The sequence below is a fragment of the Myotis nattereri genome (genome assembly GCF_964212035.1).
Source record: "Myotis nattereri genome assembly, chromosome: 2".
NCBI lineage: Eukaryota > Metazoa > Chordata > Mammalia > Chiroptera > Vespertilionidae > Myotis > Myotis nattereri.
The window spans coordinates 128,506,089-128,522,602 of NC_138076.1; the positions used below are offsets into that span (position 1 = coordinate 128,506,089).

General features: G+C 35.6%; 1 protein-coding gene across 1 annotated transcript in view; it reads left to right on the top strand.

Annotated features, from left to right (window-relative positions):
* Window positions 1-13,670, top strand: part of EEA1 (early endosome antigen 1) — a 160,121-nt gene extending 146,451 nt beyond the window's left edge. The window contains exons 23-29 of the mRNA XM_081083756.1: window positions 3,108-3,293; window positions 4,526-4,657; window positions 6,784-6,969; window positions 7,875-8,113; window positions 8,543-8,663; window positions 9,276-9,374; window positions 10,092-13,670. Of these exons, the coding sequence (XP_080939882.1) occupies window positions 3,108-3,293; window positions 4,526-4,657; window positions 6,784-6,969; window positions 7,875-8,113; window positions 8,543-8,663; window positions 9,276-9,374; window positions 10,092-10,214 (1,086 nt within the window). The 3' untranslated portion in view covers window positions 10,215-13,670. The remainder of the gene's footprint in view (window positions 1-3,107; window positions 3,294-4,525; window positions 4,658-6,783; window positions 6,970-7,874; window positions 8,114-8,542; window positions 8,664-9,275; window positions 9,375-10,091) is intronic.
* Window positions 13,671-16,514: the final 2,844 nt, after the last annotated feature.

The following is a 16,514-nucleotide window of genomic DNA, read 5'->3' on the forward strand; positions in this document are numbered from 1 at the left end:
ACTGAGGGCTGTTTTCAGGCTGGGACTGAAGCTCCCAACTGCTCCTTTTTTTCTTTTTTTTTTTTTATTCTGGGCCAGCTTTAGCTCTGAGGCTTGGCTCCAGTTCTGAGGCCTCAGCTGCTGAAAACAGGTATCTGGTTTGTTTCGGTTCTATAATCGAAACTCTGTCAACTCCAGCTCTGAGATCCCAACTGGCTGAAAGCAGGTTTCTGGGGTTTTGTTTAGCTTCTATATTTGTTACAATGTTTTTTAAACTGCAAGCTCAGAGGCCGGCAAGGCAGGCGGGGAACGTTGCAGTCCTCCGTCACTGAAGCAAGCAAGCCTCATGTTCAGATTAAGCTGCCTGGCTGCCGGCCGCCATCTTGGCTGGCAGTTAATTTGCATATAACCCTGATTAGCCAATGGGAAGGGTAGCGGTTGTACGCCAATTACCATGTTTCTTTTTTATTAGATAGGATGAGCATTTTGGAATTCTTGTGGTCAAAGATTGGGGGTACTGATACTTTCAGGCTCTAGTAAGCCTTGGTATCCTTTAGCTTCTGTCACCTAATTACAATTGGTTTGGACTAGGCATTGTCAAATTTTGTTTCTTTTATCTGAAATCACTCTCACTTCTTGTGATACTTAGGTCAGTTTTCACATACACCATGGAGCCTTCTGTAATCACATTCTACAGAAAGCTCTCACACGCACCATTTTTCTGTGTGTTTGGCATAAGCAAATGCTTTACTAACCTTGTTCAACTTCTGTTTTACATTCTGGTTCTGTTTTTCAGGCTACATAGTCATCTTCTTTAGGCAAGGACTATCTTATACCCTCCAGTATACTGTAGTAGTGTACTTAATTAATGGTTAGCTGCTTGATTAATAAAGGACAAGGTGACCCTAGGTGTTTCCTGAAAAAGAAGCCTTAGGTTAGTTTTATGTGTTCTCCTGGAAGCCATTGAAAATGGAAATTTAACTTACATCAGAAAGACTTCTGAACTGAATTAAGGAGTAAACTTTCTCTTTTAGGAAGCTTAAGTCTCTTAAGTAGTGTCTTTATTTTCATATGTTTTTTTTTTTTATATTGAATGCTTACTATAGCCATGTCTAATCAGCAGGGATGCTACCCGAATTATAACTTCTGCTTCCTTTTCAAGGGCACTATATCTCTAGAATAAGAAAGACAAACTTCTAGATGGTGGAAAAGATCTTCGAGTTAGTTCCCTTCCCTGTGGATTCTTTTCTTAGCAATAGCAAACGAGAGTGACAAGGTTCCTGCCATTTCTGTTACCCACCTATTACCATGTCTGCCCCCAAATGAAACATAATAGGTCAAAAAGCTTTCCCTTTCCCCTATCGGCTTTTCAGAATATTTGGGTCTTAGAACAGTCAGTAGCTGTGGAATGTGTAAGCTGACAACACTATTGCTGCTACACAAGTGGAAAGTTAAAAGGAGGGGTGATGGCCTTCTCAGAAATGAAGCCTCAGGTGTCTGGTTGACTTTCCTCTTAGTTCACTCGATCAGGTTGGCAGATGTGAAATAACAGTTTTGTTTTTACTTACAAAAGGTTTTAGTATGTCAGACATCGCAGATCCTACAAAACATATACAGGGTGGGGCAAAAGTAGTTTTGCAGTTGTTTGTATGGAAAATATTTAATAATTAATAATCCTATCTAATATAAGAGTAATATGCAAATTGACCGTCACTCCAACACACAAAGATGGTCGCCCCCCTGTGGTCAAAGATGGCTAGCAAGGGAGGGCAGTTGGGGGCAACCAGGCCTGCAGGGGAGGGCAGTTGGGGGTGACCAGGCCTGCAGGGGAGGGTAGTTGGTGGGGGGGGGACCAGGCCAGCATGGGAGGGCAGTTGGGGGGACCAGGCCTGCAGGGGCAGGGCAGTTGGGGTGACCAGGCCTTCAGGGGAGGGCAGTTGGAGGGACCAGGCCAGCAGGAGAGAGCAGTTAGGGGTGACCGGGCTGGCAGGGGAGGATAGTTGGGGGCAATTGGGCCGGCAGGGGAGTAATTAGGCATCAATCAGGCTGGCAGGGGAGAGGTCAGGCTGACAGGCAGAAGCAGTTAGAGGTAATCAGGCAGGCAGACGAGCAGTTGGGAGCCAGCAGTCCCGGATTGTGAGAGGGATGTCCGACTGCCCATTTAGGCCCGATCCTGATGTGGGATCTGGCCTAAATGGGCAGTCAGACATCTCTCGTGGAGTCCCAGATTGGAGAGAGTGCAGGCTGGGCTGAGGGACATACCCTCCCCACCCTCCCCATGTACAAATTGTGTGCACCGGGCCTCTAGTTAATAATACAAGAATAAACTGTTTTGCCTACTCACAACTGTACACCTACTTTTGCCCCACCTTGTATGTATATATAACTTAGCATGTAACTATACAATCTCTTTTTTCTTTTTTTTCATGTCCTCCATGTCTTCTTTCTAACCACATATGTATTCTCTGACTATGTTTGATATTGTCCCTACTTACTTGATATTCCTTCATACACTTAGCCAATAACAATTTATAGATTACTAGAGGCCCAGCATGCACCCTCGCCAATCCAGGACCCCTTGGGGGATGTCCGACTGCCAGTTTAGGTTTGATCCCGGGATTGGGCCTAAACCGGCAGTCGGATATCGCTCTCACAATCCTGGATCACTGGCTCCTAATCGCTCACCTGCCTGCCTGCTGATTGCCCCTAACTGCCCCCCCCCCCCCCCCCCCGGCTGGCCTGGTCGCTCCCAACTGCTCCCCTCCCTCGCCAGCCTGGTCGCCGCACACAGCTGCTTGTTCAGTCGTTTGGTCGTTCCTCACTAACCCCCCTGCTGGCCTGGTCGTAGGCAGCCATCTTGTGAGGGCATGAGGGTTAATTTGCATATTATCTCTTTATTATATAGGGTTTCTAGAGATTTTGGAATTCTTCAGTATTTTATGCTGTAAATGTTTTCCATTGGCAAGATAATTAATTAAATGACATTTTTTTTTCTTTTATGTGGTCTTACTGAATGGTGTAACATATTATCTTTTTATAGTTTATTGCTTATGTTAATTATTATGTTTCTGTTGAAATTTGAAAAAATAGTCATATAATAATTTGGGGAAATTTTTTTTTTATATAAGTCTGTAGAAGAGAAGCTTTCTTTAGCACAGGAGGACTTAATTTCAAACAGAAATCAAATTGGAAACCAAAATAAATTGATTCAAGAACTAAAGACTACCAAGGCTACTTTGGAGCAGGATGCAACAAAGAAAGAACAGCAGTTAAAGGAGCAGAGTGCAGCACTACAAAATATTCAGAAAGAAAAGGTATTTCATTTTCTGACTAAATCCAGAATCTTAGCGTTTTCAGGCCATTGAGACCCTTCAGTCAAACCTCTTACTCTCAATAAGGCATCATCTCTATTTTCAACAGCTCTCTCAGATGGACTTACAGCTTCTGATAAAACAGTTTTTGTCATTGGAATTTTAATTCTAGGATGTACTTCTTTCATTTTTATCCATTTTTATTACTGCTGTTTTTAGTTTTACAAACTAACCTATTTTTCTAACCATAGACCCTTCGTTATTCAAAAACATGTATTACAGCCCCTCAATGATTTCTGTCTTCTGGATGTAGGAGTGAGATAATAAAAGGTCTGAAAGTAATTCTCAAGCTTAAGAATTCCTAAAATTAAGAATTAGATTTTTGTAAGGGGAAGTATGAGTATATTTTATATAAATGATGCTATATTATAAAGTTTAAAATATTGTATTAAATGAACAGTGTGTTTAAAAATCAGTTAAAATTCTTTATGAAAGAGAAATTCAGATTCTAGGGAACATTTTTTATGTTGTTTCATAATTGAAATCATATTTCCGTCAGCTGATAGGATATTCTGAAGTGTTCAATTCCTGAAGTGCTTGTTGTGTGTAAATTGTACAATTCTTGAAATTCTCTATAATTTAAAAAATTAAGGTAGTTTTTTTTTGTGGAGTGAGGCTGGTAAAGCTGGAATGAATTCATGATTTGTGCTTCAAGTTTAGAAAATGCTGACAGAACTATAGTGTATAGGCCTTTAATTGCAAGGGCTGTACATTAGCCAGACCTTGTTTTAGTTTACCTTTAACTCTAATAGATGATTTAACTTCTCTAAATCTTTGTTTATTTACCTATAAAATGATAATTAAAAAGAGCTACCTCATATAGAGATTAAATTAGGTAATATATAATACTCCTAGGTGTGCCTTATATAAAGTAATAGTAATAATAATAAGATTATTAAAAAGAATAATAATGGTAGTTTTGGCTACATTTTATACTTAGTTGGCCAGTCACTATTCACTTTATAGTATTAACTCTAAGTACTTAATCCTTAATAATAATCTTATTGTTCACATTGTATAAATAAGGACCCAGAGGCAAAAGAAGGTAATTTACTCATGTTAACTTAGGTAGAAAGGGGCAGAGACATTGTTATAAATGGTAGCAGTCATTTTGATTATATTACTTATCAGTTAAATATTTACTTTAAAATTGTTTTTAAATCCTCTTTCTACAGTCACTGAAAGAAAAAGAACTAGCAAGTGAAAAATCTAAATTGGCAGAGATAGAAGAAATTAAGTGTAGACAAGAAAAAGAAATTGCTAAACTGAGTGAAGAACTCAAATCCCACAAGCAAGAAAGCATAAAGGTATGTTAAGATAATCATTGTTCTTTCTTTTTTTTTTTTAATATATATATATTTTATTGATTTTTTACAGAGAGGAAGGGAGAGGGATAGAGAGCTAGAAACATCGATGAGAGAGAAACATCAATCAGCTGCCTCCTGCACACCCCCTACTGGGGATATGCCCGCAACCCAGGCACATGCCCTTGACCAGAATCGAACCTGCGACCTTTCAGTCCGCAGGCCGACGCTCTATCCACTGAGCCAAACCGGTTTTGGCCATTGTTCTTTCTTTAACACTGTATTATTGGCGTTTAAATTTAAACACACACACACACACACACACACACACACACACACACACACACCCCTACTAGAGGCCTGGTGCATGAATTCATGCACCAGTGGGGTCCCTTGGCCTGGCCTGTGGGATCAGGCCAAAAATGGCTCTCTGCCATCCCCTGAGGGGTCCCGGATTGTGAGAGGGTGCAGGCCAGGCCAAGGGACTCTACCAGTGCATGATCGGGGCTGGGGAGGGATGCAGAAGGTTGGCCAGCCGGGAAGGGTCTGTGGGAGGGCTCCAGGGCATGTCCAGCCCATCTTGCTCAGTCCCGATGGGCCAGACCCCAGCAGCAAGCTAACCTAGCAGTCGGAGCATCTGCCCCCGGTGGTCAGTGCATGTCATAGCGAGTGGTTGAGCAGCCTTAGCATATTGTTAGCATATTATGCTTTGATTGGTTGACCGGATGACCGGACACTTAGCATATTAAGTTTTTTATATATATATATATACATATATATATATATATATACACACACACACACACACACACATACACTTACACATAGAGACCTGGTGCATGAAATTCATGCACAGGGGAGAGGGGTCCCTCAGCGCAGCCTGCATCCTCTCTAATCCGGGACCCCTTGGGGGATGTCCCTCTTGCAATCCAGGACCACTGGCTCCTAACTGCTCACCTGCCTGCCTGCCTGATTGCTCCTAACCCCTCTGCCTCAGCCTCTGCACCCAGGACTGGGGCTTCCCTCCCTCTGGTCAACTGCAGGCACCTGGGACCCGAGCCAGCTTCACCCAACTTTGTGAGGAAGGCCCGGCTTTGTCAGGAAGGATGTCCAGAAGGTCGTCCGGAAGACATCAGCCTAATTAGCATATTACCCTTTTATTAGTGTGTGTGTGTATATATGTGTGTATATATATATATATATATATATATATAGAGAGAGAGAGAGAGAGAGAGAGAGAGAGAGAGAGAGAGAGAGAGAGAACCTACTATGTACCAGGCACAGTGTTTTGTTGTTTTTGACAAATTCTCCTGCTCTCAAGGGTACTCTTGTGTTGCATAATATCTGTATACATATTGAAACCATGTTACTTTTGTTTTGAATTATTGAATAAAGCAAAGCAACCCTAAAAGTTTGGATTTTGTTGAGATGATAATCAAGAGAGCTATGGATTTAGAAAATTATACTTGTAGATCGTAAACTTAAAAATATGTAAGGGTTTAGAATTAAGATTTTAAGGAATTCTGTTTCTTTAATCGTTTTCTTCCTAAAATTCTTTAACAATCTCTTGAATATTTTTCCTGGCATAAGCAAAGCTAGGATGCTATTTAAAGAAACTAATTGTTTGTAATTTGCTCTGGAAAATGTTAGTCATTCGATTTTCTTTTGCATGTTCTCATAATACCTGTTAGTCTATCAGTATACTTACAATTTTGCTTTATAATTATCTATTATGTCATTAGGTTCTTCCAGACTGTGACTTCCTTAAAGCAGTGAATGTATATAGTTAATCTTTGTGTAGATCCCAACACAGTGTGTGATGCCTAAATGGTGATCAATAAACACGTGCTAAGCGAATAAAGGGAAATAGAGGGTAGAAATTTTTTCACATAATTCTATTAAAATATATGTATGCAAAGTATCACTTAAATTTAAATGATTGTTCAGCAGGAAGTAAATAAGTTTACATCTTTTTAAACAATTGTTCGAAATATTGAACTTTAAGAATATCATTAGAGAAAAGACTAAAACTCATGTTTGTATATATTATTATAATACATTGCATAAATTTCAGCTATATTTTGAAATACTTTCTATATAGAATGATTTCTTTTTGGCCTTTTAAATAGGAGTTAACAAATCTCAAGGATGCCAAACAGCTTTTAATTCAGCAGAAACTAGAGCTTCAAGGGACAATAGATTCCCTGAAGGCAATCCTTGAACAGGAGAAGAAGAATCAGCAAATGCTAAAAGAGCAGGTGAAAAAGGAAGAAGATGAGTTGAAGAAAGAATTTATTGAGAAGGAAGCTAAACTGGTCAGTAAGTTAATGGTGGGAAGTGTGTTTTATAATTCATTTATAAATCAATCCAGTAAGAGAGGAGTTTCCTACCTAGAAGTTATAATTGAAATGTTCACCTAACATTTTAATTTTTGTTTAGGAAAAGAGATCAGATTTGTTTAAATGGCTGAAGTATGATTGGAAATGTTTTGTAATTGTATTTTGGTTTATATAGGTGAAAAGCCAATAAAACATGATTTAAAAACAAACAAAACACTTTAGTGCCAGAAAAACCCTAAAGCTATGTAAATTGAGGTAAATGGCATGAATGCTAATCTTGTTCAACTCATTTGGTCAAAGTGAATGTTGATAAAGGGGAATGTAAACTTCCCTTTAAAATGATGATGACCAAAGCCTACTTTTCCTTCCCTGGAAAAGCATCTGGCTTTCCTTTCTTGAATTAAGTCCAAATATCCTCAGATAACTTAACCACTGAATGTTTTAGTTGAAGAATTGCAGTTTCAAATTCACAGTGAATCAAAAGGTTGGTATTGGTTCTTGGCAGATTGATAGAGGTAAAGCAATTTATGTGGAATTTGATACATAATAAAATGCTAGCTTTGTTTCCAAGGCACTTTTAACTATTTGTTCTTCCCCTGCTGTAGTGGAAAAAAAGGAAACTCAAATTGTTCTACTTTAACTTGATCTTATAAGATGCTTGCTAACCATCATTTCAGCATTATGGCCTTTGAGCCAATTCAAAATAAACAGATGTTTGTGGAATCAATTTTATTAGTGTATACTGAAATATATTCTCTCTGCTTTCCTGAAGAAGTAGTATTATTTATGTTCCCAATAATTTAAATTCAAATAACTAACTTAAATTTATTTTGCACTATTTTTATAATAGGCTTTTTCCTCATTGTTTTTCCTTTTGTCAGCATTCTGAAATAAAAGAAAAAGAAGTAGGAATGAAGAAGCATGAAGAAAATGAAGCGAAACTTACCATGCAGATTACAGCATTAAATGAAAATTTAGGCACTGTGAAGAAGGAGTGGCAGTCCAGCCAACGGAGAGTTAGTGAGCTCGAGAAGCAGACTGATGACTTACGGGGTGAAATTGCAGTATTAGAAGCAACGGTTCAGAATAATCAAGATGAAAGGAGAGCACTACTAGAAAGGTACATACTTGATGTCTAGTAAAAATTTATTTTTAATCCTCACCCGAGGTTATGTTTTTCATTGATTTTAGAGGGAGAGAGGGAGGGAACCATCCATGTGAGAAAGAAACATCAATCGGTTGTCTCCCATATATGCCCTGACAGGGAATTGAACCTGAAACTTTCAGTGTATGGTATGATGCTCCAACCAACTGAACCACACCGGCCAGACTACAGTCCACATTTTTCAAAATAGAAGAAGAGTCTTGAGAAAAGTGCATAGTTTGTACAGGAATTTAAGTAGTCATTTAAAACTAATTCTTAAAAGAATCAGATTGTTGAAATTAATGTATTCTGTTGAAAACTACTAAAGTAATTCATTATCTGTGTTCTAAAAGGGACTTTAATGACTTTTTAAAAAATTAATTACCTCTTTGCAATCTATTCTAGATGTCTTAAAGGAGAGGGTGAAATAGAAAAGCTTCAGAACAAAGTACTAGAAGTGCAAAGAAAGCTGGATAATACAACTGCAGCCGTGCAGGAGCTGGGCAGAGAGAATCAGTCCCTTCAAGTAAGTCACATGGCGGTGGGAGGCAGTTTTTAGTCTAGCTTTTACCTCCTAGTGCAAAGCATATTTTCAACCTTTTAAAAACAATCTCATATATTTAATAAATACTTTTGAGTAGCTACTGTCTATGTAGCAGTGTTATAGAATGTGTTATGGGTAATTAAATATGAGAGAAAGAATTTGTCTGAGAGACCCCTGGGATAAAGGGCCATGTCATTCATGAATTGTCACTAGTGGGAAAATTCAAGAGCACCAAGTAATAGATGAGTTGCTGTGTGCTAAAGAAGTGACCTGAATGTGTACTCAAAATCCCAAGGAAGGATTGATCGTTAGGGTTAGAATGGATGGGAAATCAGCAAAGGATAGAGAATAAAATGTTATTTACTCTGTCTGTCTGTCTACCTACCTACCTACCTATCAATCATCTATCTTCAGACTTAAGAATGTGGCAACTATTGACAATGGAAGTTGACCAACGTATTTCTGGTTTTTATAATTTTATCCCATGGTTGCATATAGTCAAAATTTTATAAAACTCAGGCACCAAATTAGAAAGTATTCATCATTCTTCAAGAAGTTGAATATTATAATGTATTGAAACTTTGTTTTTAATAGATCAAGCATACGCAAGCATTGAATAGGAAGTGGGCTGAAGATAATGAAGTGCAAAACTGTATGGCCTGTGGGAAAAGCTTTTCAGTAACAGTGAGACGGGTAAATGATTTTGTTCATATTGCTACGGTTCTGGATTTTATTCCTAACTGAAAATTAATGTTTTAACCATTGAAATGAATTTTGACAGATAAAAACAATTTCCATTGTGACAGATAAAAACAAATTTCCATTTTTAATTTTCAACTACATGGAGTAATTAAATGTCATGCAGTTTAGTTTCTGGTTAGCATATGTGTTTCAGTTTTAGTTTTAAATTCAGTTGTTGCCTTTTTACTGAGTTACTCTCTTGAGTAATCATTTTCTGAATCAGTGCACCAATATTAATCTCATATGTTTTAGTCATCATTGTGTTCTTCTAAAGGAAGAAAAAGCAAAGATAAAAAAAAATATTCTGAATAACATGGGAGGTTGCAAGTTTATATTCCTGTTAAAGAAATACCTGAAACATTTGGCAAGTACATTAGTAATAGTTTTTCACCTGTTGGAGGTGATTTATTAACACTTTGAAAGGCTTCCTGTTGCTTTTGAGAATTCCACGATCAAGTCCATATAAAGTGTGTAGCGTACTATCTGCTAAATAGGAGCCATTCAGTTTAACTACGGGATTAAATTGACATATTAAAATGTTATATTTTAAATACACTAATTACTCAACAGTTAATGCCTTCATAGTGCAGTTTGCAGTGTTCTTGTAGTCTCACGATGCTTTTGGTGTCATTTGTATGCTTAATATTGTTTAATTTTTATCATCTACAGCATCACTGCAGACACTGTGGAAATATCTTCTGTGCCGAGTGTTCAGCCAAAAATGCCTTAACTCCTTCTTCCAAGAAGCCTGTTCGTGTCTGTGATGCATGTTTCAATGACTTGCAAGGATAATGGGTTATCGCAACTTCAGAATAATATTACGCTAACATTAGCTTTTTAATAAATGTCCTTAATAGAGTTCCTGGACTACTATTTGATTTGGACAGTGGTTGCAATACTAAACCAAATTAGAATTCGTATATTTTGGAATGCTATCAATATCAAGTAAAACTCTTCTATTTTTGTGAGACTTGGGTTCATCTTTCATTACTGTTTTCATTTAACTCCTGGAACAGCTTTCATGCCAAGTTTAGAATTAGGCAATGAAATGTAAATAAACTTTGGACAGAAAATAGCAATGTATTTTTTTAAATATAATTTCATTGTTCACAAATGACGTGAATATACTTCCATAACTGACTTCTTTCTCCCAAATTGAGTGTACAGAAATGTACATGGATGTTATCACATTATATATGTTGCACAGTAACACATTAAATATATTAAATATTCTCTTTCTAAAGTCAGGCACAGAATTGTAAAACTTTATGACTCTGTTTCTTTTTATATATAGGTCCAAACCTTAATTACATTGTTACATTATAAATTTATGCTCAAGAGATCAAAACACATTTTATGTTGAAATAAATATTAACCATGAATTCAAAATTGGTTTTGCTTTAACAATACTGATTAGATTATTTTGGGTAGATTTTAGGAAAACCTCAGTGAAATCAATTTGCTTACTTTCTGATTATCCTAGGGTTGTATTATAAAGATTAGGGTTACCTTTTCTTTTTCATTCTCAGATTTAAACTCCAAATTATTCTCCGTTAAGGATCCTACAAAGGTTCCCACCCTCACCCTAGGTTGGAAGGTGAATAATAGAAATTGTCTAATGGTCCAATTCTCAGTTTCTTATAAATGGGAGGTCTTCTGAGATTAGCCTTCATATTGTTTCCTCGTTTGTCTCTCTAGCATCTTCAGGAATGAGTTTGCTTTTTTCTTTAATTTGGTTTAACCTTCCCAAGTATAGCTCAGATCCATGGTAATTGTTTTATAATTTTTGTGTCTTAAAGCCAGTAACTGATGTTGCTATATTCTTATCTGTGAAAACCAAATGCAAAATGGTAAGGAGACATTAAATATTTTACTTTATACTTTCTTTTTACCTAATAATAGGGGAGAATTTTAAAAGTTGTGAGCTTAAATTTAAAATGGTTCTGAATTTGGATTCCATATCAACTGGTAAATCTTTTTACTTTGCAAAAATAATGCTGTGAAATTACCCTGAAGTGATAGCTGGAGAGTAGAGTTTCACTAGAAACAAATGTATTTAGGAATCCCAAAGTTGCCATCAGAATTAAAACAGAATAGCTAATTAAGGATAATTAAAAATCAGCTTATTTGTATGCTGAACAATGTAATTGAACTTTAAATTATCATAGTCTTATTAATTTGGAAAATTAGAAAACATCTGAAGAGGGAAATCATTAATAATGGTTTATTACTCTTTCTAGAGAAGAAATGTAAAGTTATACATTTTTTCAGTGCAATTATTTGGTAGTATAGGAAAGATGGGAGTTAATATTTTATTTACAATAAGTAGTTTATATATATACTTGCTTTCAAATATCATACTGAAATGAAATGAACTTATGTTTATGCTATACCAACAATATATATAAACTAAAAGTGATTGCTACATATTCAGTCATTAAAAAAACCCATTTAAGTAAACCATGTTGTAAGTAGCTATTAAAGATCCTGACTGAAGCTCTGAACTTGGATATACATATAACCTTTAACATATATAATGAAGAAATATGATGGCTCATTATTAAAAATACCTGGGTAATAAAAATGAGCTAAAATTTATGTATTTTCGCATACTTATAAATCCTTTCAAATAGTATTAATTCTATACTTTTACATATAGGGACTTAATAAATGTGTTGGAAAAAATAGATGTTCACAGCACCGTTTATTCTTTTAAGATAATAAAACTTCATGAGAATTCTTCTAGATTAGAATATTTGTTCACTTCATCTCCTAATTAGGTGCACTGAAGGCCTTTTCCCTTATTGCCCTACCCACATATTTACACAAAAATAAATTTAAAAAGTTGTGGGGGCAACAAATAAAATTGTATGTGTTTGAATGATTTTTCTAGTTTTCATCTAGCTAATCTCATTTCATAGGTTCTGAATAATTTACCATTGGCTATTGTACTAATAATACTAGAAATGAAACTTAATATTTTTGTTGTTAACTGTCACCAATTTAAGATTTTTGAAAACAACAATTAAAGGGTTTTCTTTCTCTTTTAATTAAAAAATTCATATAAGTCCTTATTGGCTCTACATTTTTGATGTCTGCTGGTACTATTCATCAGTGAGTTAGAGTATGTGTGGAGGCACAGCTCTCAGCTCTAATGCAAAGCATATTAGCATCACGTGTTAGTAAATTTCAAACCGCAGCACAGAAAAGTGAGCTAAAATCAAGTCTTGATGGGTTAGTGTATAGTAAACTATACCTATGGAATTTTTTTTTAATAGAAGACAAAGCTGCTCGTATGGGATTTGTTCATTTTGAGAAAACAAAGGGAAACAAACACAAAAACCTCAAAGCAGTGTACAAATAACATTTTGTTCAACTACCTCTTAATGTGGAATTAGCTAGTTTAATAGTTTCCTCACAGTAATGTTAAATAGTAACTGCCAAATTTGTTTCCCATCTCTTTAAAAGGCTTTATGGTTATTTTATAGTTTTGAGAACTTTAAATTCACTTTTTTTTAAACCTTGCATTTGCATAAAAATGTTTAGCTTTTAAGTGGGGAGCAAATTATGATCATATATTTTGATATTCATGATCTATTGACTATAGAATTTTTTTAATGCACTTTGGCTATAAAACCATGAATGACTTGTTCTATAAGATTTAAATGTGCCGTCAATTTAGTATTCCTAGACATGAGTGTGATGAATGGTATTCTGTAATTATAATATGCCACACATTAGCGTGTCTTAATTTCCCTTTGCCTGAATTTTAACAATCAGTTTGTTAATGTTGCAGATGTGAATATTGTGCATAAACTTACTAAATTTATGTAAAATTGTGTAAAATAGAATCGGAAATAGTGAAGTTCTTCCAGTGTAGTAGTAATGAATTTATTGTAACATGATGCAGTTATGTATATGGCATTCTGTATTTCTTTGAACTGGATCACATATTCATATCCTCTGTAGATACTTTTGCATGAGCATTTTCTTGTTTAGTTTTTGGATTCATTATTTGTATTGTGTTTACTACCTGTGATCATGTTGTTGTGCCTTATTTGTGAGAGAGTTTAGCTAAAAAATACTGTAATTTCTAAACTCAGTGATTGAAGGTTATTGATTATAAATGTAACTAATAAATTACATGACAGCATTTAAATCTGTATAAAGATCAATGGAAGGATCCTTATTGTTGCTTTTGTTTTTTTAATATGTTAAAGATGATATTAAAAACATTTCTTTCTAGTAGATGTATTCTGTGGCTACAAATTATTTTGTCTATTTAAAAAAGAGAACAAGATATTAACCGTTTTGCATTAATTTATTTACAGAATGTTAGAACTTTGCACTTGGATATAGACAGTGAGTATGCTTTAATGTTCAACTTAGAATAATAATTAAGTTTACAATTTCAAGAAAAATTACTGATGTCATTTTGCTTGAGACATTCCCTTTTCATTCCATTCATCATTGTGAAATTTAGCAAAACTAAAAAAAAAAAAAATACTAAAGAATATTAAATTTTTTTTGTTGTATATCTAATTTAATACCCAGGTGACCTTTTAAAGATACTCTTGTGAAGGCTCAAAATAGCATTGTTTTTTACTGCACCTCCATTCCCCCCTCCCCCGAACCAAAGTTCTAGAGATATTTTTTCATTTTATTCCAATACGCTTCCTTCTGAAGAGTACACTGTGTATATCCTCAAGCACTTAATATATAACATATTCGACATGTTCTTTGTGAGCTTCATAGAAATCCATTTTGCATATATAGCATTTTCTTTTTTTTAATTTTCACGTGAGATCTACTCTTATGACCTCTTTTTAAGTGTACAGTAGATCTCTAGAACTTACTCATCTTGCTTAACTGAAACTTCAAGCCTGTCGATTAGTAACTGCCCATTTCCCTCTCTATTTCACTGGCAACCACTATTTCATACTTTGATTATAGGAAGTTGACTATTATTAGATACCTCCTACAAGTAGAATCATATAGGATTTGTCTTTCTGTGACTGGCTACTGGCTTATCTCACTTAACATGCTGTCTTCAAGATTCATCCATGTTGTTGCATATTGCAGAATTTCCTTCTTTTTGAAAGCTGAATAGTATTCCATTCTATACATATATACCACATTTTCTTTATCCATTCATCTGTCAGTGGACATTAACGTTTTTTCCGCATATTGGCTATTGTATATAGCATATTCTTAAGCTGTTTTACATTCTTGATGTTAATTTAGTCAGTCTCCTTTAATGATATTTTAGGAAGAAACTAGTCCTTTATACATATAAATACATGGTTACTGGACTCATGGGACTAAAGGAATCTTGAGAGATTGCCTATTTCTAGTCCATTGTCCTCCTCCGAAGTCAGCTTATATCTAAAAATCTCTGTAAGATGATTGTTAATTTCTTTTTCATATATATATTTCCCCCCCCCTAAGTCTTTTCTTGCATAAGTCAGTATTGTCTTGTCCTGAATGTAAATTGCTTTCAATGTCATCTAGGTCCCATCTCTAGGAATTCACTTGAAGTCTATTCTCCCTCTCATTTATTTTTAGCCTTTAACAGTAGTTACTGCTTTCCAGATTTTCCTTTTATTTTCACTTACTCCTCCAAATTTCTGACATTATTATACAAAGATGATGACCCTCCATTGCAATAGTGCTAGGTCTGTGCGCAAGAGCCTTTGTGCTACACTCGTCTATACTGCCTGTTTGTGTGGTGAAATTAGCCTTTTCTTCAAAGCATTAACTGTACACATGACTTCCCTAAACATCATCCTCTTTGTCCCATTCTCCAACTTGAAGAGGTCAGTTAAGGTATCATGTCTTGCATCCCAGGTTGATAAATTTACTACTTCCATTTTGGAAATTGCTCAAGACACCATGGTTGAAATTGAAATTTGTGGATTTTCATTTGATAAAATCTAACCATATGATAATAAAATAATTCAAGATGCCTTTTTAAATAAAAATTTAATGAAATTTCAAGTTCTGCTAAGTAAAATTAGGTGGCTGTACTATGATAAAACACACAACCCCATCCTCAAAACCAGAAAATAATTTTATGACAAACCATTCTTTAAAAAATTAGGTTTAGAGAAAGATATTTTACTATTCCTAAGACAATTTCCCATGTAAAAGTGTTAACATGTAAAATTGAAACATTTTATTTTTTTAATAATGGAGTTTAGTCTGGGATTTTCTATTTCCAAGTTAGAGTATTATGAAATACTAGAGGCCCATTGCATGAAGAGATTCGTGCGATAGGCCTTCCTTCCCCTGGCTGCCGGCACCGGTTTTCCTCCGGCACCCGGGACCCAGGCCTTCGGTCTGGGTGCAGCGGAGAAGCCAAGCCTCTTCAGTCTTGAGTCGTCTTCAGTCTTCACTCTGGCCGGAGCCTTCAGTCTTCGCTCCACGCTGTGTATGCAAAGTAACCACCATCTTTGTTGGTTAATTTGCATAGTTGCTCTGATTGACTGGTGGGCATAGTGGAGTGACACCAACTTGCATGTTTCTCTTTTATTAGTGTAGATACCTGAGATAAGTGAACTGTGAGAATTGGAATTTAAAAACTGCTTTTAAAATGAGGACCTTATTTATCACTTAATATATTAAAAGAGCAATCAAACTTTGTGTCAAAAGAATGATCTATGTGTGAGGCAGGACTATAAAGCAGTATGTGATTTATAAGCCATGTAGGGAGGTTGGTTTCATTATAGGTATACACAAAGTAAGATGCTAGAATTCATATTGGACACAAACATTTACCTCTTGCCACTCCAAACAGTGAACATCTCTGATCACTCACCCTTTACAAATTATAACAGCATCACACTTCACTCACACCTCTTATAAGTCTGACTGGAGCATTTTAAGGTAGTTTGGATATCAGTATATACTTGACAAGAAATTCCCCAGAATTCAAATTTGTTGCAGTCATCATTTCTCTGTACTGAGGATTTTCTTCACTCAAATTCTGGAACTCCTTTAAAAGACACGTTTTCTTCTAGCTCATCACTAAGTGTTACAAAAGTTTGAAAGAATACCTTTATCCTTCATTTCTAAAAAATTAGTTTTAGGTCC